Source organism: Leptosomus discolor, chromosome 14 (genome assembly GCF_034619465.1).
Source record: "Leptosomus discolor isolate bLepDis1 chromosome 14, bLepDis1.hap2, whole genome shotgun sequence".
Classification (NCBI taxonomy): Eukaryota; Metazoa; Chordata; class Aves; order Leptosomiformes; family Leptosomidae; genus Leptosomus; species Leptosomus discolor.
The window spans coordinates 17,962,079-17,988,478 of record NC_141404.1 but is presented as its reverse complement, the minus strand read 5'-3'; the positions used below and the strand labels follow the sequence as shown (position 1 = coordinate 17,988,478).

General features: G+C 42.3%; 1 protein-coding gene across 3 annotated transcripts in view; it reads right to left on the bottom strand.

Annotated features, from left to right (window-relative positions):
• The window catches only part of XYLT1 (xylosyltransferase 1), a 200,362-nt gene extending 181,798 nt beyond the window's left edge, over positions 1-18,564 (bottom strand). For 2 of the 3 annotated variants that reach the window (XM_086472990.1, XM_086472991.1), the window contains exon 1: positions 18,334-18,564. In XM_086472990.1, coding sequence (XP_086329116.1) covers positions 18,334-18,564 — 231 coding nt within the window. Of the gene's footprint in view, positions 1-8,471; positions 8,493-18,103; positions 18,156-18,216; positions 18,256-18,316 lie in introns of all 3 variants that reach the window. The other variant, XM_086472989.1, reaches the window with a different exon arrangement.
• Between the last annotated feature and the right edge of the window lie 7,836 nt (positions 18,565-26,400).

Here is a 26,400-nt window from a genome sequence, read left to right as displayed (position 1 = left end):
TGAATAAGTTTGGCACAGAATTTGCACTGCCTTTCTGCACAGAAACAAGTGTCAACATGGCGCAAAAATGCCATCAGTGCAAAATTGGATGCAAACGAGGAGTCAGACATTACAAATCAGTCAAAGCAAGCAAAGGCTGCATTACAGATGCAGCTAGTGAAATAATCGCATGTTAACGCAACATATGCCATGAAGTGTCTCCCAGTACTAGTTTTTGTTGGTTCCTATCACCTCTGACCCCTCCAGCTGTCATCCAAAGAAGAAACAATAGAGACAGAAAAATAACAAATTTTTTTTTTTTTTAACTTAGATTTAGAGTAAAAACCACACAGTTTCTCTCATGAATAACATAACTTACTGTAAATACTAGTTTAAAAATACTCTTGAAGAATGTGCTTAAAAATAGCAACTTGTTTGAAGATAAACACTTCTTTTAACTGGTCTTTGCTTCATTTATATAAAGAATAAATGATCAAAACTACTGATATTTTGGAACAAGTCATATACGCAGGACTTGGGTCAACAGCCCAGAGTAATCCTCATCTGCTTCCTATGTGGTGGCTTTCAACCATGGTAAAATCACCTATCAGCCGAACTTAGCCAGCTTTGGGAGCAGATGAGACAAAACTCTCGGAACAGTACCCTAACATTTGGAATCAAAGTGTCCACATGGGGACTTAGTGTCTCATAAACTACCAAGGTTTAAACTCACACCTTCACTTATTTTGCCATCACTTTCCCATGTCCATAAGTCCTTATTTATATTATTCAATATCTAAAAGGACTGTGGGTTCATATCAAACATGAAACATTCGCCAAGGTCTCCGGCTAGACAAATATAAGTTACATGCCAGAGATGCACTTCCAGCGCTAAACACCAGCTACAAAGACACTACAGAGTATGCCAGAAGCGCACAATGTGAATTTCTACAATCATTTGCTTATGCTATTCATCAAAGGTGGTCTATCTCTACAAAAAGGGAACAAGACTGTGTTACTCAAATGCTTAGAAACAAGAAATGTTCTTTGTTCGGAAAAATGAGAGAGGAACAGAAGTAGAGACACACATCAGTGAGAATAAAAAATTAAAAGGAGAGCAGCAAAATCTGATCTTTAGAAAGAAAAAAGGTGCCAGCAGAGAGGGACCATAGACATAGACGTGAAACCAAGTTTCCATGGCGCACTGAGGAACAGAAAGTTCATCTCTGCACCAGTGATGAGTTGTCCTGCAGGTCAATCAGACGCATTGTGTGGGTTGAGGTGTGGCTGAAGTTCAAGCCTCCAGCATTTCTGATACAACTTTGGCAAAGTGCTGGACAGCCTTGTACAATTGGTCACATATGTGGGCCCTGGGAAGCAGCCATGTCACAGTGCAGCAACTGAACACACAGCTGAATGTTTCCATGTGTCACTGCCTTGGGCTAACAGAAACAGCGACAACAGCAAGCTCAGCCTGATGTGGGAATAAAGGAGTAAGTTTTCAACGAAAAGGGAGTTGGGGATAAGAGCAACAACAGAGTTACCAAGAAGAGTCAGGAGTTAATAGAGCAGTAACAGAAATCAGCGGCTCTCAGATAATGACATCCCACACAGGTTGCTTCGAACAATTCATGAGCTAGGTGACTAACGTTATCTTCATTCCAATAGCAATCAATATCTGTAAAATCCCCAAAACATACTCTGAAATAATTATTAAACTGTAAGTCCTCACACACATGCACCAAGAAAGTAGTCTTTCTTTTTTATAATTTTTTTTTTTTAAACACAATAGCAGGTCCTATAGTGACAATCACAGTGTAAGTGCTCACATTTCTCAAGCTTGCCTTAAAGCTTTAACATATACCTGCTCTACTATACAAACCATGACCTCATCTTTAGGCAAGCTGCAAAAGCTGTCTAAGATCAGAGCATCTTGGAAGCACCCTCTGCTCCCAGGGCACATCCACCACTGGGGCTCAAGTTTACTGAAGAATTGGGCATTGTTTCTGGCTTCCCCTTTGCACCTACATGAAACTCTGGTCTATAAACCTAAAGATTCTCAGGAAAAATTGCCTAAACAAGTAAAACAAGTGGAAAAAAGAGTGGGCAGGGAGGCAGCCTGATCAGTGCATCAGAAAAGGGTTGCTTTGTTACTAAATACAGGCTGCAACCAATTCATAGTTGTTCCTCTTTTGTTGTGTGAAGAAATTTTCTTACAAAATTGCTAAAATTGGCACAATCAGAGTTCAACCGGAATTAAAACACCTGTAAAGGTTTCTGTACAGCACCAATTTTGATTCTGTTTTCACTCAAGTATAAACCAGATAGCTACTCCCCAGAACTGCAGGCAAATGCCTGTTCACATGGTTCAGCCCACTCCTCTAGGAACAAGGCACAACCTCAGCAGCACATCGCAGTGTCCTCGCAGCATTTCCACATGGCAAGAAAACAGCTTTTTGGCTAATTTAAACACATCTGGGTAATTCATTAAGTGGTTAATAAACTGCTAACAGAAAAAGTATTATCTAGCAAGCCTGTTCAACTTTGCAGGAAGTTTTCTTGAGTAAGACTGAATTGTTTGGTCAACAGATTTCTGTACACAGAAGTTTAAGTTGCAGCTGAGTAATGCCTTTAGTGGTGTAGTCTTATGAACTGTATCACCATGAGGAAACATCTGTGTTCATTTTGTTTATTCAGCTAGCTTTAGAGCATTAGGGATAATCGAAAAGCTTCTCAAGGACTTAGTGCTCACAACTCAGCAGCTGGAATAGCCAAAGGTTTTTGGGTTTCTTTTTGTGTTGGTTTTTTTTTTTCCCTTTGTACACACACAAAAGGACTACTTAGGGAGACTAGTAATCCTCCAAGAAATACTAGGTTTGCAATACATGAGGTATGTTCAGAAGATACTCATGTTTATGTTGGTATGTGCAAACCAAAGGACTTCATAAATATCAGTGTTGAACCCTTAAAAATAAAATGCGCAAGAGTGAAGCAGCACAAGCTTCCACTAATGGCAAGTGAACGCCAGGCTGTGGGAAACATTGCCTTCCAATGACTACCTCGAGGCTGAGCACAGGTTTTAGGCCACAGATGTGTGCAGCTCATGGAAAAATTATCCTGATTACAGAGGTAGCAGAAAGAAGATAGAATGGGTTCCCTCCTACCAGCTGCTCTGAAACAGAAATAGATGCTGTGAGGCAAATGAGGTACAACCCTAGCCCATAGCACTAGTAACAAAATCTAACTGGCAAGTGGTAACTACCACTTACCAGACCTGGACCATCCATTCCACCAAACCAGAGTCTATCAGACAGCTGAAGCAGGAGGGTCTCTTCTGTTGTGGCAGGAAAGAGGCTAGCACAACCCACCTGGGTTGGATAAGGGCTGGCAACTGTTTTATCAAGAGTCATTTTTATTTTTGGCTCAAACAAACTCAAGACTCAAACTGAAACAAAGAGAACTTGTCTGCTTCTGGGAGACCTGCACAAGGTTACGACGGGCACACAGTTAACACACAGAAGCTGTATAAAACAGCTGCTTTTTGCACTGGTTTTGGAATAAGAATTTATCACAGCAAAGTACATCTACACAAACTCCTCAGTCACGTGTCATGGTTTAACCCCAGCAAGCAACTACACACCACACAGCTGCTTGCTCACACCACCCCCTTCCAGCAGAATGGGGAGGAGAATCAAGGTGGGGGAGGGGGGGAAGTAAAACTCATGGGTTGAGATAACAACAGTTTAATAACTAAAATAAAATAATATTATTATTATTCTAATAATAGTAATGAAAAGGAATATAACAGAAAGAGGGAGACATGAAACCCAAGAAAAGCCAAGTGATGCACAATGCAATTGGTCACCACCAACGGACCAATGTCCAGACAGTCCCCGAGCAACAATCCACCCTCCTGGCCTACTCCCCCAGTTTATATACTGGGCATGACACCCTATGGTGTGGAATATCCCTTTGGCGAGTTCGGGTCAGCTGTTCTGGCCATGCTCCCTCCCAGCTCCTTGTGCACCTGCTCGCCAGCAGAGCATGGGAAACTGGAAAATCCTTAACTTAGAACAAACGCTACTTAGAAACAACTAAAACATCAGTGTGTTAACAGCGGTATTCACACACTAAATCTGAAACAGCACTGAACTAGCTACTAGGAAGAAAATTAACTCTATCGCAGCTGCAATCAGGACATCACAGTAATCCCCAACAGATACTGTGGCAAAAAACCAAAAAACAAAAAACAAACCAAAAAAAACTTATGCTTTTCTTGGAATACACCTTCCCTTCTGTATTCCCCCATGAGTCACCTAACAGGTTATGAATGCCCCTTAAACCCTCAAACTCCTTTGGTTGACTGGTCTATCCAGGATAGTCACCTTTCCCCCACCAAAATAAAATGTCAGACAAGGATATTTGGCAAACATCACCTCTCAGTGCATCTTCTGCAGGAAGTAGTACACACAAACCAGGTCCACTATCCAGTGACTTAGTCCTTCTGTTTGACTAACAAGAAGCAGAGACAGCCAGCCTCATATTTGCCTCCTCTATGAGGTGGCCACACAAGCAGCATCCTGTAAAGCTGGGAGTTAAATCTACATCCAGTTGCTGCCACACAGCCTCTAGACTCTGAGGTATTGTTTTATTTTTTATCAAAGTTGGACTCATAGAATCATTTCAGTTTGAAAAGGCCCTTAAGATCATTGAGTCCAACTGTTAAAATCACCATTAAACAACTGTTAAAGCTGACACACTGTACAAGCTGATCAGAATACAACACAGTCCTTCAACATAAACGTTTGCGGTTCAACCCTAACATTGGCTGATCCCCAGGCAGACCACCATGTACAGCTAATTTGGATACCTCCTTATGTAGGGATCAATACATTTAAATTAAATTCTAATACAGGTAATCCACTTGAATGCAAAGTGGGTATTTTAAACCCATTCAGAAACCCCACACATTCCTTTCAAAGGTGGCCCAAAGAATTCCACAGTGAAAACACTTATTGAAGCATACGACCTCTTAAAAGCTGACTGAGAGTATCAGAGGTAAAATATCATGCAACATAGATGGATTTAATACACCTTTCATCAACATAGTATTTCCATGCATCAAGCATAATGCAAAACTCAGACTGCAGTCCTCCTGCATGAGCATCTTTAATAATTCAGCACAGGATGAAATCATTAACATTGCACAACTTGAGACCCAACAAGACCAGCAGAATACTAAGGGCCTTTTAAAAATAAAAAATCCTGAATTATAAGTTTCAGTACTCCTAAAAACACTAAAAATGAACAGTGATTGTTAAATAATTCCACCACTGCCAACAGCAACATGCAGGAACTTTAGTTGTACCTGTCCAGCCCCATCAATCTCTCCTGTCACAGGTAATCTCCATTCAGAACATAGAACAGGAATGAAAAGTTAGAAGAATGTTGTATGTTACTTTGATTTTAAGTTACTGCTTAACAGAAATAATCATATCAGATTTATATTCGGTTTAGGTTTTACAGAACCAATATTTATGAAACCTATTTAAAGAAGTGTTGCTATGAAATACTTCCTTTTTTTTTTTTTAATACCATGAAACACTTTGGACAACAGAACAACCTTTATTTTAAGACCCTTTTCAGTTTAAAAACTTAAATGAATATTAAAAAGCTACATAAAAAAACCCTTACATAATCATACTCGTAAGACTACTCTTGCCTTATTTTACATCTGAATCTGAACTCCAGCTCCTAGTGAAGACCCTCAGTGGCTCTGAAGAACCACAGGGTATTCTCAATTGTACTGCATTACTCGAGCTCTTGCACACCTACGTATCCACCCTATAGCAAACGTGAGTATGCTGAAAAAGGTGAAATTTAGTTAGCAAAGGTGTCTCAAAATTAGTCCTGTACAATAACCTCTCACCCATCATGCTTACACAGGATAATGACTAAAGTCTGAACTAGCACTAAATGCAAAGATTTTCAAAAGTGACTGGCTAATGAAAGATCACAAACTTGATAAAAGTGTTGACTTGTCAAGTCCTAGGCTCATTTAAACTGGATACTGCGAAGCAAAATATTTCAAAGCAACAGTCAGTCTGGAAAATCCTGGCCAAATCACCCAAATGGGCAACTCATATTAATCGGCATCGAGACTCTCAGATATTCGACCACTATGGAGTACAGGTATGCACACATGCCTCTGCTTAAGAATTGCAAAATTAAGCCCTGAACACATTTTATCCTAGTGAACAGGCAGGGGGGAAACCAAAAAAACACCAAACCACAACCCTCTACTAAAAAGACGATTTGAACTCCTATAGCGTCCCTATGTTACGACAAAACTACAATCCTAACCATGGCAACAGATTTAAACATTTGAGGACACATTTTGCTGTCTGCAGGAAGCGTGAAATAGGTGAATGCTGAATGCTGAAACAGAAGTGTTTATTTTAAGCAAAGAGGAAACAAGTCTTTCAAACTGGGCAACTACAAGTTAGGAAGAAAACAGCTTACCAATGACAGCAAGCAAGAAAAACAAAACCACACCAAGTTATTCCAAGGAGAAACAGCATTCCATAACAGAGTTACTATTTACCAAGCATCTAATAGAGACCTGAAATATTTTCCTCTCCAACTACATTAATCCACCTCCTAAGCAACTGTGCTACCAACACAGTCCCAGCTGAGCTACTGAAGTCAACACTGTAGCTTGCAACAACTTCAAATCAGAGCTTGAACCAGCCTCTGCAACTACTCCAGAAACAGGAGTGATTGTTCAAGAAGGAGAAAGAAGTTAATACACAAGACTATGTTAAAACTAACAACAAAATCAGACATTCACTAACAAGCAAAACAAATAGCACCTTGCTCATTGACTATGAAAGGCTTCAAAGCACTGAAGAGGTTTGTTTAGGTGGCAGACTTACGCTCAAAGCCTCACCAGGTCTGGTAAGTAAACCGGAAACACAACCCAGAAGTTGAATCAGGACAGATAAATTCAAGGGCTTCCTTTCACTTATCCCTTCCAAATGACACACACTCCACAAATAGAAAGCATCTAGAGCATAGTACATAACTGTTGAACCCTCATTACAAAATTACAGTGACACCTTGAAAGCAACAAAATGCTCCATCAGTCCTTGATATGTCCACATTGTCCCAATATAGAGTCCTTGAAGAACCATTTGACCTGGGAGACCCTTATTTTCCTCCACAATTACATTCATTTATGGGTCCTTGATATGATAATTACCGATAATTTGTATTAGCACAACTAGAAAGTGAAAAACCCTGAAGAACTTCTAGACGATAGGATGAAATATCCTATGGGTAACATTCTGACAGCATGAGATCACCGGTCAGTCTGACAGACTGGTGATGGTACTAAAATGGACAAAAACCAAACTGCCTCAAATAACCATGTCAAACTTGTCTGAACTCTAGCAAAGCACTTTTTACTTATACATTTGGATGTACAAAGGCAAACAAACCCTACAACCTAACTTTCACATAAAACACCTGTGGGTCAAATTCTACTGTGTGGAGTACGTGCATAAAACCATGGATCTCACAGCAACTGCAGAACCAAAGTCCCGGGCTACATGAACCTACCCAAAACACCAAATAAACCTTGTTCTTTCTCTGCGTCAACTACCCCTCAAAATGAGCACTCGTTAAGAGATTCACTTCTGGAAAATGCCTGTGCTCTGAAAGCTTCACAAATGCATTTAGGTTTAACCAATTTTTAAACTGGTTGTGCTCCCAGAGGTCCCACAGAACTTTACCTCTAACTTTCTGTTCTTCCCCATACAGAAACTTGTCCTGCAATTTAAAACCTGAACTCTCCTGCCCATTTCATGAGGCATTTTGCTGAAGCCCTCAGCAAGGGGAGCAAGCATCCCAAAACTCACACTCCAGATGCCCACTGCAGCTTCACACAAGGGGGGCAGGCAATGGTCAAGTGCTGTCTGCTTTTGTTAGATACCCAGGGGTGAGAAAATTCAACTTCAAAAGAAACCAAACAGAAAAATATCATATTTTATAACTGGGGCTTGGGGGTGAGGAGGGGAAATCACTATTTACACTGTCTAGAAAATGAGCATGTTTGAGACTATCTTTTTCTAATAGCCATTAATCCCTTGTAGTCACTTAGCACAGGAGGTCATGCAGTGGCAGCCTGGCTAGTGTAAATGTTTAATACTGAATTAGATTAGAAAGGTTTAGGAAAGTGTCATCAATAGATAGAGTGCTACCTGCTAATGGAAACTCCTTTGGTTTCAATACTATCAGGGCCTGACCTGGGCATAATCTTGCTATGAAGTCGCGGACACAGCAAACGTCACAGAGCTAACCACAGAAAGCCAGACAGCCATGAGTTTACTACACCATTTTATCACTGCTGTAAAATACTACCGCCTGTTTTGATCATATCTCTGTTATTAGAAACACGAACACAGGGATGATGATCAGCCTGTAAGGCAGACTGCACGGGAATCTCCAGCTCCCTCCTATGGGGAGCCACACAGCACACAGGCACTGCCACGTACCGGCACACGACACGCCAGAAATGCAGACACGAACGTCCTCATCTGTGTGCACAGAGCTAAAAGAGCAGGATTCAGATGGTTTTAGGAGAATATTTCATAATCCTCCTCCCACCGCCCCCTACTCAGTTAGCAGCTCAGTCAGAGCCAACTAAGTTATAATTATCGCCATAATTATTATTTTAATAAGAACCAATGACTTATCAAAATATTGCACTGAAGACTTGCACATCTTTTCTTGTAAGACTGCCAAAAAGCTGAGGTACCGCTCCATGTACGCTGCTAGAAGACAGCACCTCCAAGTTTCTATTTATGCAACTGAGTGACTAAACTCAATTCAAGTGAATGCCAAAATGTAAGCAATTTGAGGCACAGTAGCTGTGCAAAGTATTATTATTCTCCTGGTGTATACACACTAACAGCTTTGTTTACTACACTTACTCATCTTCTGCTTGTTTCCCTGGGTTTTACGTACTGTAGGCCAAGTTGCTGAACTTAGATGCCTTAAGGTAGCTATCTGAATCCATATTTACATATTTAAACATCTGTGTCAGGCACCCACAGAAAATTTCAAGTGCATAAGCAAGCCTGTAGGCATCTAGGTCAATGTAATTAGGTGCCTAGATTTATCTCCAGCTACCCAAGTGTGGACCTCTGCAGGCAACAAGTTACTATTTTTCATGAGAGTATTTTTTTCTACCAGGTAACATTAGCTTGATAACAGATTATTTTTTCTTCACTTGCTTGCTCAAGATGACCCCAGTCCAGATCTCTCGTAACAGTCCATTTGTACACAGAAGTCCAATTTAAAATTTTGTAATTAGCAGACAACCATTTAGTTACAGCTCTAGGTACACTGCAAGATTGTGGAAAAAGTTCCTCAGATAAAAAGATAACTAATGACCCTGGCAGCCGTGGAGCTCTTCATCAAGGGTGGCCAGTTGTCATCCAGCTAAATTACACACAGAACACGTGACACAGGGACTCTACTTGCCTCTGACACGTGACTGCACATTTCTGAAGAACCAAAAATTTGCCATGGAAATGTCATTTTTCAGGTTTGTCTGTTCATCTCCCAAGTAAGGGTCAATAGGCCTGATACTGTCTCAGGGAACTCGCTTCACTTTAGTCAATACAGCCATGACCCCCATTGCTTTTTCCTTCAAAGAAGATGTTTTGACTCAACCATGTGTCCTCCTGAATCAAAGAATGCAATTATAAAGAACTAAGCTAACTGCAAACAGGCTGAGTTTTAAGAACAAAACGGAAGACCTCTCAGAATTTGAGAGAGCCTGAAATCTAAAACTCACCATAAAGAAAAGTCAGCGAATAGCATCAGCTCTAAGAAAAGACTCTAACATAATTGAACCAAAAAGTGCATCTGAAGGACAAGCAAAGGCTGCAGTATGAAGTAAAAACGAGTGCCCATGACTCATTCAACCAAATCCAAGAACTAAAGTTTGCAGCATTGTTCAGCTTTGTAGAATTGTTTTAAATAAGCATCCCACTTACTCTCTAATAATATAACAGAACAGCAATAGAGCAGTAGCTTGAAAACAAGATATATGTGAGAAGCATTCAAGATCTGACCTGAGTCAACCACATACTAGTGAGAAATCGTTTTTAGCTAACTTTTTTTACTAAACTGATATTCATTTATTGTGAAGTTTAACTTCATTACCACCAAAAAAAAAAAAAGCCGCCAATTATAGACATGCTATAAACAGTTCATCCCTTGGAGGAATCCTCTAATCATCTCTAAAAATAAGAAGTCACATGATTTAAGTGACCTGCACTGACTCTTTTGGCACTTCAAATAAAAGGATGAACTCAGCAAGGTTACACCATATATAAGAGTTTAGGCAACGTTACATGTTGCTCAATTTTTATATCCACACGATTACAAAGCCTGGTCCTTTCGCTCCTAGCCCATACTCAAACTCAGTAAACCATTCAGTCCTGTACCTGATGTAAAGCTTGGGAGTAACTCCATAGGGGGCACAGATCCACAAGGCATCAAGACAATCATTGTCTGCTTCCAAGTGAAGCCTGGAAATCTCCTTCATATGCCTGAAAACAGCTGGGCAGCCAATTTATAATACTAGCCTCTTGCTGACTTCTTTCTTGATCCATCCACACTAATCAGTCCTTTGACTCATCCTACCCTCAGCCTGTATAGTGCCAATCACAGAGAAATTCTGATCAGTGAGCAGAAAGAAAAACTGAAGAAGAGTTTGTGGAAGTCCTACGCTGAACAGGTCCCTGATGGTAATACTGCAAAAGTTACACCCATGACTCTTGTCAAGTGCTAGCAGCTATACTTGCTATTCAACCTACAAGCTCTTCAAGGCAGGGACCTTTCCTCACATGTGTCTGTAAAGCTTCTAGTGCCCAGATGGTGCCATACAAATGAATAATAATTATATTTCCATGTAGACTATTATTGTGCATAATGCAAATTACTTTCACTGATCCAAGAGGAAATCATTTTCTCATTTTGAAATGAAAAGAGAGAGTAAAAATAATGATTACTTGTTTGACGCTATTATTGTAACAATAATTACATTTGTGGGTCCAGAATCCTCAGCTGGTCTGTACTGACTTTAATGGAGCTATGCCAATGCATGACAGCTGACAAGCTGGTCCTAGTCTTTGCGGAAGATCTCAAACTATTTCACAAGGACTGATTACTCCAAACCCACACCACTTCCGTGAAAGATGGAAAGTTAATTAAGCACACTTTGCAGACTGAAGAAGAGAAATGCCAGACCTGGCGTGTGAAGGAACGGATTCCTACAACGAGAATGGCAGCTATCTGAGCATCACTACCACAGCCCCCCCACCTCACCAGCGCAGAAGAGCAGGCTTTTGCAAATCCAGACCTCAAGCCTTCTGGAGGCACTCATCTCTCCATTCATTAGAAGGCCTTAGACTGTCTGAATTTAGCACCCCAGTGTTTGTGAGATTCAGCCTGGGCTTAAGTGCTCGAAAGAGGACAGCCATAGTCACCAGCACCAAACGTGAAAGCAACAAATAAAGCTGGAACCTGCCAGAGCTCAGCTACTCTGGAGGAAAACAACAAATCACAATTATCAGGCCAAAGAGGACGAGTCTGGACAGCAAATAACTGAAAACCCTAAAACTACACATCACTTCTAGCTATGTGGCTCTAAACGCTTTCTTACAGACATCAAGAGATGACTGATGGAAGAAGGCAACCAGGACTCCGACTTTCCCTGCTCCTACTGAGCACTCGCCTGTTCAACATGTACTCTGTAGCACAGCATCAAAGGCCTACTATTACTTAAATAAAAATGAAGAGGGTCTGAGGTTCCCAACACTTGAAAGTGCTACTCCTCATAAACTGCACTAATACAAACAGTTACATATGCCAGCACTCATGCACTCTGTGAGTATCCATGCAGGGATACTCCTGCATCTGATGAAATCAGATGCCCCATCAGCCAAAATTAGAAGAAAAAATACAGGACATTTTATCCCACTTAAAGAGTCACTGTAAAAGCTTCAGTGAAGTGCCAGACCTAATTTTAACACTCTAAAGAAAAATCAGGAAGTATTGATTAAAATTAATCCTTAAGGTTATACAGTTTGACTGGTCCTACAAATTAAGTTCACATCATGCCTTCATTGTACTCCTGTCCCTTTATCAAGCACAAATAAGATGCTGTAATACATACTATGGACTATAAATGCTGAAGGGAAAAAACAATTTGAAAAATATTTCTCAATACAGCTGAGATATGGCAGGGAATGAGGGCCTTTTACACCAAAAAGTACCCTTTTTGCAATAGCTAACAAAAAGTAAATAGAATTTGTGTGTCTCCTGTATAACAGCTGGTCTTCTCTTGCTAAAAAATGAAAATGCTTCTATTTCAAAGGAACATCTGCAAAATCCCATCATGCATTAAAGAATAAAAAACCAACACAACGAAAATACACCAGTGGCCTGAAAAAGACTTCCGATGGCATAACCAATTAACACAGATCCATTTCACATAATACCTTCCCACATCCCCACAGAGAAGATGCTTAACAAGGTAACCACTGCAGGAGTCCATCAATCTAATCTGGTTCTAATACTCTTCTTAAATAATGCATACATTAGTTCTCTGTTACTGAAAAGATGTGTTTGTTTTATTAACATGTGCCTTGTTAAGTGCTAAGACTTCGTAAAAATCATTATGCAGCTTCTAGCTGCAGATGTATTATCTCCCCCTTTCCCATTACAAAATGTTTAGTTATCTCCGTTCTCCTTTTCCATTGTTATTAAAGCTGCACTGCAACGTGATTAAGCTCCCATTAACAAGCAAAACTGTACTTAACGGTCAAGTGTGTACCATAGACATATTCTGTAAGAAATATATCATTTTTGGCCACATAATAGCTCAACGCCATTAATTTCTTCCAGGACCTAAGGTACCTTAACTAAGCTGTTTCACTGAGACCAGCAGGTATACTAAAACAAGTGAGGACCCAGTTTCCAGAGCTTGATTCACACTGGACTGAAGTTTAACACATAAACGATTAGCTCACATTAAGCCCCCTTACACCTTTCAGGTCTGCATATTTTTCTGAAAACCTTTTTCCCCCTAATTTCTTGTATTTAGAGATGAAATTACTGACACCACATGTCTACATCAACAAGCCACTTAGAGAGGACAATGTTTAAATAAGTACCATCTGGTTGCGTCATCACATACAGAACGTGTACGTTCACTGACTTAAGCAAAAAGGATAAAGTAGGGGTGAAATAATTCTTTTTTTTTTTTCCCTTGAAAACTTTTGTTTTCTGGAGTTTAATAGATTATTTTATGCTTAAGTGCAGCTTCGTAGAGTGAACTCCCAGCAACTACAGCGAGTCTTCCAGCAGTAGCCCAGTTCCTTGCCCAAGGCAGAAGCTCTCTCCTTCAATGCCTGCCTTGCCACCACTCCAGTGCAAAGCCATGCTTTAATGCAGGTGTTACAGTGAAGCCTGTGCACAGTGCAGACACTCACTGAAGTACCTCCCACAGGGATAACGCACAGATGCTCGGCAGAGGGTAGGTCCGGGCTGTGTGTTTGTTTCTGGCAAAACAGATCTGGGAATCCACCTGCAGCATCTGAACATTAGAGGGGCAAACGCCCTTCAGAAGAAACCCCTCGTTTCCAAACCTGAAAAAACACCAAGCTTCTGCTTGATATGCAGGGTGAATTCTGCACTGTTCTTACTTTGGGAAAGCATTCAGAAGAGGTGCAGGAAATATTTGATGGATGGACTTTAGAAAAAGCGAAGTAAAGTTTCCCAGCTTTTCTCTGCAGCACGATTCCCCTAGTTTTCTCCAGCATTACAAAGTTGCTGCTACTTTGCCTTCGGTTACAACAATTGATCACAGTTTTCATAACTGTTAGTGTTGAGTAGAGTAGCAGCTGGACGCCTTTCCTAGTTTCAGTAACCGACAGGTATTACAGAGTTTAGGCACACATTATAGTAACTTCTGGCATCCTTAATCTGGTGGAGCTCAGCATGCATCACCAGGATGTGACAAGGAAGGAACATGGACAGAAGGAACAAGCAAGAAGAAATACAATCTGCTTGAGCACATTCAGCTGACCAACCCATAGAGGAGCAGTGGACCCAGCCTCACTCTCCACATTCCCAGGAGAAGAAGTAGTATCACATTTCCCACTACAGAAATTAAAATAGGGAGAAGAGGCACTAGTGATCCCTAGGATTGTCCTCCCTAGCTTAACTTTTGCTTGGAATTAAAACAGATAATCCTCACTGTCCCCAAATACACGGCACTTTCTTCTCATTTTACAGATCTGAACATTTTGAGCTATCGACAGTTATGTTCGGTTCCTTTGACAGCTTCATGCTGAAAGAAACATGCCATTTCTTTAAAATGAATACACAAGATTTCAGACTAAAGAAATGCTTTGATCCCACACCAGCAGGCAAGAGCTGTATTTCACTCAACAGACACAGTAACAATGCACTGGCGTTTTTGCTTTATGGTAAAACGGGCAGTAACGAAAACCCAACAGTGCCACGAGGCTGGAAGGAGCATTACGTACCCACAGACTTCGCCTTCAACGCCTAATTCCAAGGCGTTACCAGGGCAGCTGGGTAACGCGAGCACATCACTGCGACGCACAACTGCCTCTCAGTGCAACGCTGGGCATGAGGTAAGATGACGGCAGATGCTCTCTCTCGCATCCCGCTCATGACCAGCAGCCCTGAAGCGGGGATTTCCATTCCTCCTCCTTCCCTTTGGGCTCTCAATGCACAACATCTACCAACAAGCTCCTTCCACCATCGCTAGCAGGCTGCACTAAAAAAGTCTGAGACTAAGCAGCATGCTTGTGGTATTTTCACAAAAAGCTGTTGGATACTTTTCAAAGACAGAGATCCTTACATAAAAATCAACCCATTCTCAGAAGGTAGCTTAATTCTTCCATGATTTCGATACTTGAGTTTTGCTGAATGAACAAAGCTTGTGCAAAGGGTGCTGAACAGCTGTAAAAAAATCATACATGGTTGCAAGCACCCACTGAAATCACTGCTACCGGTAAAATTCATACTTCTTCAAAGATATCTATAAGCTGGTTTAATTAAATATGGAACAACTGCGGGAAACTGCTTATGAGTAATGAAAGCTCCAGATGTAAGCTGGCCAGGGGATTCAGCACAGTGAATGTTTTCCCTTGCAAAACAGCTCAATTTAAAATTGTTTCTTCCTGCCAAGCTGGCAATTCATATTCAATTATGCACAGGTACAGTGGCAACATTTTTTACTATGGTACTATGTTATTTCATTTTCCAAATGAAATTGCTTATTACACGTATCTGACAGCATTTAATAAAAATCTAAATACCTCTTAAACACCTGGTTCAAAGGATTACGTTTCTTTTCCCACAGACACAAATTACCAAATCCTCACACTACAACTTATGCCCTTCTCAGTAAGGTAAAATGCATACCACCATTTCAGTCTTGTACATAGGTCAGAGACAAAGAAAACATAAAATAAATAAAACCACTGTAACCTCATATGGCAACTTTCAGACATAGGTTTGAGAAGCACTACATTCTGCAAAGTGTCCAAAATCTGGTTTGCCTAACCATTTAGTATAAAGGCTCTTACAAAGGCAGTTAGCAGGACATCCATGTGTTAAAGACTCTACACAGTGAAAAAAGTGATCAAGCCTAAATCACAGACAAACATTTAGCAGCCTTTCGAGAAAATACTCCTCAAATATATATTAAACACACCACTCCATTAACAGACCAAAGATACATTAAAAGTAATACCCTCTTTTGGTTAAAATGCAAGACTGAGAAATCTTTGAAAAAAATCCTTGGAGGGGCTCTCAGACGCGCTTAACCCAAAGACATTTGGACATAACGGGACTACTGTATTCACACCAGCCAGCTTCTCCAACTGCTGCAAAACAATCTGACATACACAAATGATAGTAAACTTACATTGAGAAGGATAACAACTTTGCTCAGGTGAGACAGAAATTGCATTGTAATGTGGAAACAAAGCAACAGGGAAAAAAAAAAAAAATCTTCTTTCACAGATTCTGTATTGTGTAATTCCATTAAACAGAGATTTTCCTCATGAATTGAATCCAAAATCAAAACTGGACCTGCCTCAGAGACAGGCCACGTAGGCACAGTTAGACAAATCAACATTCGCATCCTGGGAGTGTCTGGGAACTTCACCTACCAATTTAAGAAAGCTGTGAGGCTGTCAAGGCAGAAACGTGCACCAATCCAATTTCCCTATCACCTTTCCACCAAGCATACATTTTAATCAATAGATAGATACTTAAGTGTGGGGTTTTGTATTCTGACAAAGTAACAAAGGATGGCGGCCACCTCCCAGTGTGCAGGTTAAGCAAAGCCACAAGTACCATAAAGTCAGCTTGAAGAAGTGTTGCCAAATCACCTCTTCACAAAGTACTTTGTCAGGCACACTGACACTTGTTTTGAGCATTGTTTTGGTGGGGTTTTTTTAACACCAAAGTCAGATATTGTGGGACAACCCAGTGTGATCCATACCGGCCATTTAGATAATGAGGGGAAAACAGGTACACTCAGCATGTGTTTTAAAACACGTTTTCTACTCAGAACCCCAGTGCTGCATCTTTAGGTCTTTGATCGAGTCTGTATGCAAAGGCATGATTCACAACGGCCAGCATCAAAGCCATCATATTCTACGTCCGCATGTTGCCAGCACAGAAACAATGAGCTCTCGGTCCTTAACTCAGTGTTTGTTCCGACGCACTGGGCACAAACCAGATACAGTCTGTAGGACAACTGCTAACGGTACTGGTTCTGACACTGCCCTCGAGCCCACAGAAGAAGATTATTTCCTAGAAAGCCCAGTGAGCTGGTCAGTGGGGCTGGAGCCCCCGGTGCAGGCTGCTCCCTCCCAGCCCCCCACCTGCCTGGGTACCAGCACCCCCCAACCTTTGATAACACACACATAAGAGACCAAGAAGCTAAAAAGCTGGAGCAGAATGAAAGACAAAAGAATAAAAGACTAGACAGACAGGAAAAGAGGGATAGGGCAGAGTGCTGGAGGAAAAACAGTGGAGCCTGAATAGTTACATTTATGAACACAGCAAGTACCAAGATAAGATTACGTGTAGAAACTAAAATTGAACCCAATAACCAAGAATTTTAATTTTCACATCTAGAAAGCACAGCACACACTGGATGGGTATGTACTATCTTTCAGGAAAGTTGTCCCAAATGTTAGTGACAGAGCACTTGTGCTCAGGGCATGGTTCTCTGCAGCCTTTCCGTGGCCGAAACACCCACAGACATTTATGAGGGTAAGTCATCTCTGAGCCCCAAGCTCTTGCTTTTTCTCTCAAGATGTAAACAGAAATACAAAACTGGACAAAAATATGCATGCATACTTTAAGAGGCAACACTTATTTAACGTAAGGCTACTACTAAAAGAATTAAATGAAAACCAAAGGAAGCCTCTCCTGAGCTGAAGACTGCTACATACCAGTGATACGCACCAACATGTATTAATTGAGCAAGAACACTGTTAATTTGCTTTTCCACACACCTATCAGAAAATTCAGAAATGGAATTGGCAATAGGGCCAGCTCTGCAACCCCTTGAGGTTCCAGGCCCGAGTCATTTCAACGAAAACCGTGGAGTTTGCAAAAGAAAATTCTAAGAGATCGGGCAAGAGGTCACAGTTTCAGTATCCTTGAGTTTTCAGCAGTTAATAAAATTTTCGCGTTACATTTCATTGCCTGTCACCTACTGGGCCTGATAGAGCTGTGCAATAAAGAATAGCGCTTGAGCGGTTTTCAGGTGGAAAAAAATAAGTATCAGTAAAATAAACCCTTCGGAACGTATCGGGTAGGCGGCTCTCCAGCGAAGTTCGGGGGTGCTGAAATGCCCGCTGCAGAGGCAGGCAGCGCCGAAGGGGCACCGGGGAGAGGATCCCACTGATGCATTTTCTGGTGCTGCAGCCGCGGCCCCCGGGCGCTCCCGCCGCGCGGCCCCTCCGCCGCTGGCCGTGCCGGCGGCCAGGACCGCGGCCGCGGGTGGGAGCCCACGCGGCGGGGCCGGACCCGCACCGCGGCACCTGCGCGGCGGCGGGAGGCACCCACGGCGGGCGGGGGGACGCGAGCCCCCGGCGACCGCGCCTTGCTCGCCTCAACTTCCCCGCGCCTCCCGGGCCGCCCCTCCGCAGAAGTGGAGGGAACCGCCGTGAGACAGGGGCGCAGCCGCTCGCCCTCCCGCCGCCCCCCGCCCGCGCCTACCATCGCCTTGCCGTGCGGGGCGGAGGGTCCACGGCGCTGCGGGTGCGCCTGCTGATCTCCGCCGCGGTCTCGCTTCTCGCGGCCGGCGGCGCCGCCGCGCTGCTCCTCGCCGGCGTCGAGGGAGGTGAAATTCCAGACGAGGAGGGTCTGCAGGAGCAGCACGGTGAGCGCCGCCACCAGCGCCGAGCGGGAGCGCCGCGCCAGCCGCCGGGCGCACGGAGCGGCCACCATCTTCGCTGCTGCCGCGCTCCCGAGAGCCGCCGCATCCGCCGCGGCACGGAGTTTTCAGCCGGGCAGAGCCAGACGTCAGCAGGAGGAGGGCGGAGGTGGGGAAGGAGGGAGGGCGGGCGGGCGGAGGAGGTGTGCGCGGCGCGTGGGGATGGGGAAAGCCGGCGGGCAGCCCTGGCGGCGCGGCAGCCCGCGGCCGGGCCAGCCCGGGGCGAGGGGTGGGGTTGGCGGAGGAAGAGGAAGGAGGAGGAGGAGGAGGGTGGGCTGGAGACGGAGGAGGAGCAGCAGCGGCGACTGCTGCTGCCGCCGGCCGGCGGGAGAGCCCCGGCGCTGCGTGAGGGAAAGGGGCCGGGGCGGGGCGGCTCCGCGCCTCACGGCGGGCGGGAAGGCGGGAGAGGGGAGGGGGCGGCCGGCGCGGGCGGCGACTGCCATCTTCTGAGGGAAGGCTGCCGCGCGCCGGCGGGCGGGAACCGGGCGTGAGGCGACGGGCGCGAGGCGGCACGAGGGTGCCGCCTCGCGCCCGTCACTTCACGCCCGGTTCCCGCCTTACCCGGTTCCCGCCTTCCCCCGCTCCCGCCCGACAGACCCTTCCCCTGCCAAGGCTGGTTCCCGGCCCTTTTTCTGTTATTACTATTTTTTGTTTTAACCGACGTGGAGCCAATTCGCGCCGAACTGCCCTGCAGCCCTTTCAGACGGGGCTTTTTCGTTTCGAGCGGTTGCGTTAAAAATGGCTGCAGCAAAAAGGCAGCGCAGCTTGCTGACCTTAATGAAACAAAATTTTGTCTGTAAATCGTCAAATTCCTACAGCTTATCAACAACTCCACGTATACTCGTTAATTTCCCTGGAATGTAGCTATCGGGCAGTCTACTTCTGCAAGGCTCTGACTCTGCTCAAAGTAGATCTGAGTGTGATGCTCCCTCCGCGGGGCCTTCTGCCTGGGTGGGCCCTGGCAACGGCCCACTGGTCCGACTGCCTGCAGCATAGGTACGCCGTTAAAGACACTGTCGTTTCCCCCCATCTGGCGAGCAGCAGTCCCCATGTAAGACGCTGGCATGAATGCATGCAAACCGTTTCACAGACAAAAATGGTCCGAATCCCCCAAGAGATTTTTTTTCTGAAGCAAAAGGGTCACTAGCAGCGTTTGCCTCAGCGGAGTGAGAACAAGAGCAAGGTGCAACACCACAGCCCTGCGAGGTTTGCAAGTACTAGGCATAGGCGCAAGGTGACTGTAATTAAATGCCCAGCATCTCTGAAAGTCTACGTAATGGATGACTTCAGTTGCCTTTTTCTCCCATACTATTTGCTTTCTAATCTGAAAGATCTTGTTATCTGATGATGGTAGTGAAGTAGGGAGTTTTTTTAATCTACCCGCACAGTGCCTCTTTTTGTAAGCCTACTTCCACTTTACAAACCAAATCCAAAGGTGAAAAATAATATCTTCTGATAAGGACAGTTGCTTTTTCTAAACGATAGCCAAGTAGGATTTGCACGGACCAGCAGGATTCTGTTTGCATTGGAAGTGCTTTACTTTCTGCTCTGAAGAACAATGAGACAAGTAGTAAGATTGAGAAGCATCCTTTATTAAGGGAATATTCCTCATGATCCAGTGAGGCTACAAATAAAATTTCACAGGATGTATCTTGTAGAGTTACGGGAGCAGATGAAGTACGCAGCAGGTTAGTGGTAAGAAGCTTTGTGCAAGTATTCAGCTTTACAGAGATGTGCATGATTGGACAAACAGGCTTTCTAATACTACAACTAGTTTTTAATAATAATCTTGTCATCTGATGGATGGATCTGATGGAAGAGTCATGTTTGAAAATAAATATTCTGTTGTTCCTAACACATGAATTTTGAGACTCCAGTGAGTCTCCTCTTATATCCTCAAGAAAAAAAAGCAAGGTGGTGTTCCATACACGGTGGTTCCTGATCTCTTTGCTCCTGTACTGTCCTCTGACGCTGTTGGATACTCACTTCGTAGCAACTCTGTCCTGGTGTAAAACCATCGATGCAATGCAGTTACTCCTCATGTACAGAGTAGTGAGATCTGAATCGGGCCCAAATACACACATGCAGTTTTGAACAGGGTCGCAGTCAGAGTATCTCTGGCTTCTAGGTGTCTCTAAATGGAGAGGTCAAAATACATCGTTAGTAACTTCCAGGAAAGTCAGCATGGAAAGGCTTCTTTCTGTGTGAAGGCCGAGCATCCGCTGGCTGACCTTCTGTTCATGCAATGGGACAGCGTCCATTTTTGCCATCTGTGGTGATGGCAAACTGCTCTTTATGGGCAGAGAGCCCGTGATAACAAATTTTGACAGTGCCAGGCTTCCACACCAGTTGCGCATGCATCGGATTTGCTGGTGACACAGTACAGCAAAAAGTGAGCTATTTGAACAAAAAAGCAAAAAAGATTCAAAGTGTTCTTGAATATTCTGACAGAGTCTGCACAGCTCGGGAAGCTGATGGATAATTTTTATTCCAAACCGTCATAATTGGCCATTATAAATACACTCAAGCAAATCTGCTGACAAATACTAGACAGAAGTGTCTTCCACTTGGGATTAAGTGCCTTCCTCTTCAAAAGGAAGTTGTGGTCTTAGCATGTGGTTGCCCCATGCAGCTGTCCCTTGGGGTTTTTTTGGAGGGCAGGAGGTTCTCAAGGAGCCTGAAGAAACCAGACTTTGAACAGGCCGAATCACCAAGAGCTCTGAAGTGCCACAGACCTCAGGACCTGATTCTGATCCTCTGTACCTCATTATGAAAGGGGAGACACATTCAAACAGATGTCCTAAAACAGCTAAAAGCCCTAAAAGCAACAGTCAAGCCAGGCAATGCTTTAATACAAGGCAACATTGCTCTCTATAAAAGGAGCACAGCAATAATTATTACCTAATTGTGATCCATGTTCCTTAAAATTTTTATGACCTATTGGAAAATTTCCTCCAGATTTTCAGAGGCAATTTTTATACCAGAAGATGTCTGGATTTTCCTAATCTCTGTATAATTACTGTGACTGATAAGGCAGTGAGGAACAATGGTGCATGCTCAGTCTCACATGTGTCCTACTGAAAGCACATCTGGAGAGAAGATTTGTATCCAAACCATAGTAATTTATAGGCCATAAAGATCTGAGTCTTCAGTGTAAAGTCAGCCCTGCATGTATATGGGTGGGAGCCTCAGCATGAGACACTTCTGCACTGAGTGAAAAAGCAGAGTGGGGAGAGGAGCAGGCTTCCTCTCTGACAAAATCCTGCTTTCCCTGTATTTATAGAGATTATGTAAAATCTGGAAAGGAGAGTGCAGTAGGTATGGCATTCATTTTTAAAGCATGCTATGACCAATAACCGTTAACTGCTCAAAACATCCTTCATCTGTTGCTAAAGAAAGCAGCCAAATAGAAGTAAGAAGGAGGATAAATTAACTAATTTTTTCCTGTGCTGATTCAAACTGGAAAGTAAAAAAGGGCAAGGCTGAGCTTCTTGAGAATCTGAAGATGAAAAAAAAAAATCACAAAAACTGAAAACCAGAACTGTACAAATCCAAAAAACAAACTAAAATCAGAAATTACATGAACGTTAAAAGCATAACATAGACTTTTCTTATTATCACATTCATAAATAATGGCATCTCGAATGAGGTATGTTGCATCAGAAAATATTTAAACTGTTTACACAGAGGACATTTGAGAGAGTTACCACTCTGAAAATTCCTGATGTGGCCCATATTACGTGAGACTATCACTATCTAGCATAAAATATATAAGAGAAAAAACAGATTTGATTCTTAATAGACAAGTATTGTCACGGTTGTACTCAGCTGTCAAAGAGATGGTGTTTTAAGCAAGGATAACTAATGTGACTTAGCTAATTTGCTCCAAAATCCTAACAGATAATTGGCTTAAATATATTTTTTAACTTTACATAGGTATGTGAATTCAGCCTCATGTGTTTGAGAGGAGATGGGTATCAATCTTGGCTACTTAGAATGATGTAAAAAAATAACCATACTCCATTCCAGTAACATTTTGACTCTGATCTAGTTTGCTAGCTTTACCTATCCTGTTATAAAAATACATTTCCTCCTCCTTACAGTGTAGATACAGTGTAAATTTTAATCGAGTAACCAGACATTGTACAAAGAAATAAGTAAAGTTGAGAGCAATGTTAATAAGCAATATCCTTTCCTCTACTTTGAAGAGCTTATGGTCCATCTGGTGAACAAACACTACAGGCTTATCTGAACTCCAACTCACAGGCTGACTCACAGGCGGTTTAGAAGCACATTCTGTAATCAGTGAAAGACTAAATTATTTCAGAGTGAAGATTTGCATTTTTCTTAAAAACAGTCATATCCCTATCACATCAAAATTTAGATTTCAGATACGTGTTATCAGGGTGAAGGGGAAAAAAGCATATCTTGGAATGAACTGATTCGTCTAAGGATAGGTATCTCTAATATACTCAATCTTAAAAGAAAATCTACAAAGAATCCAGGACAATTAGCAAATTTGTATATATTCCTATGATTTCAAAAAATCATAGCGGCTAAGGAATGCACCTTAGGAATAGAAAGGTTGAAAACAGGCCACAATCATGAGCAGTGTTTTATGAGTAATCTGCACTAGTGGTAGAGGTATCTTCCTGAGGTTTGAGCTTCTCCTCTGACGTGGCAAATTATTTTTTTTCCTTTTTCTTCTATCACTAGCCGGAACGACATACCACCCCTAATCATCTTAGTGAAGCGTTGTCCATGTGGAGGACGTACCTTTTCCCTGGGAGGCTGGCAGTCTTACCGGTCTACACATCAAGTCTGAAAGAGCAAAAGGGGTTAGGGAATTACTCTTTGAGAATTTCACCATCTCAGGCTACAGTTCAGTGTCTGCTCTGCAACAAGTTCCCAACTCATTGCTTTTTGTTTTTAAACACTGGTGTACTGCTATACTTTAAAGGTAGGGGAAATGTATCTTGATTTTTTTGGGAACTACAGCACCATCATTAACTTACTGTGTGTTCTCCAATTCAGTCATTTTATGGTTTACATGCACATTCGTCACCACTCAGGTATACTGTACCACAAATATTCACTATTCTATCTCTCCTATTCATAAACAAACAAAACCCCAGGATTCCTTGCTATGTACTCATTTTACATCTGCTACTCTCCAAATAAGTTATAAAAGCCAGGTTCTCTCTTAGCGTGTATTGGCAGAACTAGAGTCAATGGAGATGTGGTCATTGTGTGCAAGAAATGCCTTCAGTTCTGGTGGTTTAGTAAAACTTGAGATTCCAGCAAGACATTCTTAATCCACTCTTGTTCCATTTTGCCACTTTATAGTTTGCAAATGCAAACTCAGGTGTGAATGTATACGCAAACGCCAAATTACCAGTGTTTCATTCTGGTAACAGTATCTATCAATTAGCAACACACATAATCCTTATTTTTCACTTCTGGGTCAGAATAGTCAAAGACAATAAAAGCAGGTACTCTTCTATGTTCAAGTAATATAAAATACGTAATACCTATGTGCAATATATATGAATTCTTCCTTCTGAGAGATAAATTTAGTTCAGGACCTCGGCATATGCTCTACTTCAGAAAGTGAAGGAAAATGGAAGAATTATTCCCTTCACCATCACATTAAAACATCCCTTTTTCTTTATAGTCTCATAGCATATATAACCTTTCCGTACCAATGAGAGGAAATGTCATGTGTATGTACTTTATATACAGCCCTCGGTGTTGTGACAGCTTTTTCTTTCAGCCAGTGGTTGAGGATAATCACCGAAGGATTACCCATCTGTTCTTGCCATGTGGCATTCTGTCTTCACTAAGGAGATACTGCAGTTCACAGCTTCCTGCAGTTCTTTTTTCTGATGTTCTCTCATTAACTAAAAATTGTATTATTATCCTTCTGAGTTACTAAGTTGAAAAGTCTGGAAGGCTCATGAAGGTGACCTACTTTGGATTATCTAAGTTAGAAGCAGCCACTGCTTGTTGCAAATAGCACTTTGTTTAGATGCAGAAGGAACTGGTTTCTTTGGCTTGGCTTTCATTCTCGGTTTTGGTTTTTTGTGTGTGTGTCTTTCCACTTGATGGAAAAAGACAGGTGGTACCCAAAAAAGGAAAATCGGGAGGAAGAGAAGAAAAAAGATTTTTTCACGAAGAGTGACACTGTAGACTGTGTTTGCACAATTAGCCAGTTTTTCATAACACCAACAATTTTTTAGACAACATTTATTGCAGTGACATACCAGTGCAAAGTAGATGTAGAGATTCCTTCCACTAGCCACCTGCAACATTTTCCACATGTATAAACTTTTATTGAGACACCGCTATTGTTTGCTGCAGAAACAACAATTAGAAAAGAGACGAGCTTTTAAAAGAAGATTTCAATATTTCATTTGGCCTAACACTGAAAAATACATTATTTTAAAGACAGAATTTTATTCTTAAGCTTCTTAGTTCATCTGTATGAAAGCTTGCTATAAAAATATCTAATGAAATAGTGTGCCTGTTCTTCATAAACATTGTGGTAATTGATTTAATACAACTTTTAATGTCAAGGAACATTATTTATGACATTATGTCAAACCCGGTATTGGCAGCTTCAACACATCATTTGCCTGCCACTGATGCACTTGTGTCCTTTGACCACAGTGGACAGTCCCACAGAAAACAGTGTGCTCGATGGAGCTGGTACTGTATGCCCAAGCGTGACAGTGAAATTTTGCTGAACTTCTGCATAAATTCTCCAAATCCTTGGACCAAGTTGCCCAGGGTGGGGGTTTGAATATTCTGTTTCCCCCTGGCAGAGAGGAGCATAACAGGTAGGCTGCATTTCCTGCTGCAGTTCCTAGCAGCTGAGTTAGCATAGAAGTGTTTCAGTTTACTTCTGAAATCGGTCTGTCAACACCACAGGCTTAACAAGGATATTATAAACTAAAGACAATTATACAAATTTAAGCAAACAAGCTTGATAATGGTCATTAATCTTCCTATATTTAGATAGGCATTAACAAAAGCAGGTGCAAAACCTGCTTGGCTATAATTTGGATGCTAAAAGAAAGGGAAGTATTCAGACAAGATATTTGATGTGCCTTAAAAGAAATACAGTTTTCGGAAGAGTAAGGTTTTAGTCCATGTACAGCAAAGATGACTGCGTCATACACTATAGGTTTATAGGTTTTCTCATTTTAATAGCTTTTGAATGCATAGAACTGGTAACACACTGTAAACGCTTCGTATTGAATCAGGGAAGATTTGGGTAAAGGTGATACCTCCTTTACAATCTTTGAGAATTACTCTTATTTTTAACGGTTCAAGCACCATCTTTTATCTATAAATAGGACCAAAAGATGCAACATTCATTGAGAATCTTGCAAACATACTCCTCTAGGGAACAAGTTCCTATATTTGCAGACAAGAAGGCAGGTTCTTGAAGCCCTACAGAGACTGAGGAGCCAGAGGAATATCCTCGTGAGCTAGCTAACTAACAGCAGTCTTGCAGTAGCAGACAGCAGAAGTATCTTGAAATGATCTACATATGTATGGTTTTGGCCTCATAATGATTTCTGCTTTGATTAACTTAAGGACTGGGAGGAAAAAGAGCTGGTAAACCAATCTGTCCACATCACCAGCATCATACAAAACATGCCAGCGGCCTGCAATTTCCACAGCCATGCTGCTGACCATGCCCAAGCAGTGGCTCCTACGTAGTGACCACTGGCATGCACATGTAATCAGTGGTTTGCTTGCTGGTTTGCATGCCTGCAGCTGCACAAATTACGTAGGTATAGACACGACCAAGTTAGACCACATACTGTTGTAACCACCTTTAA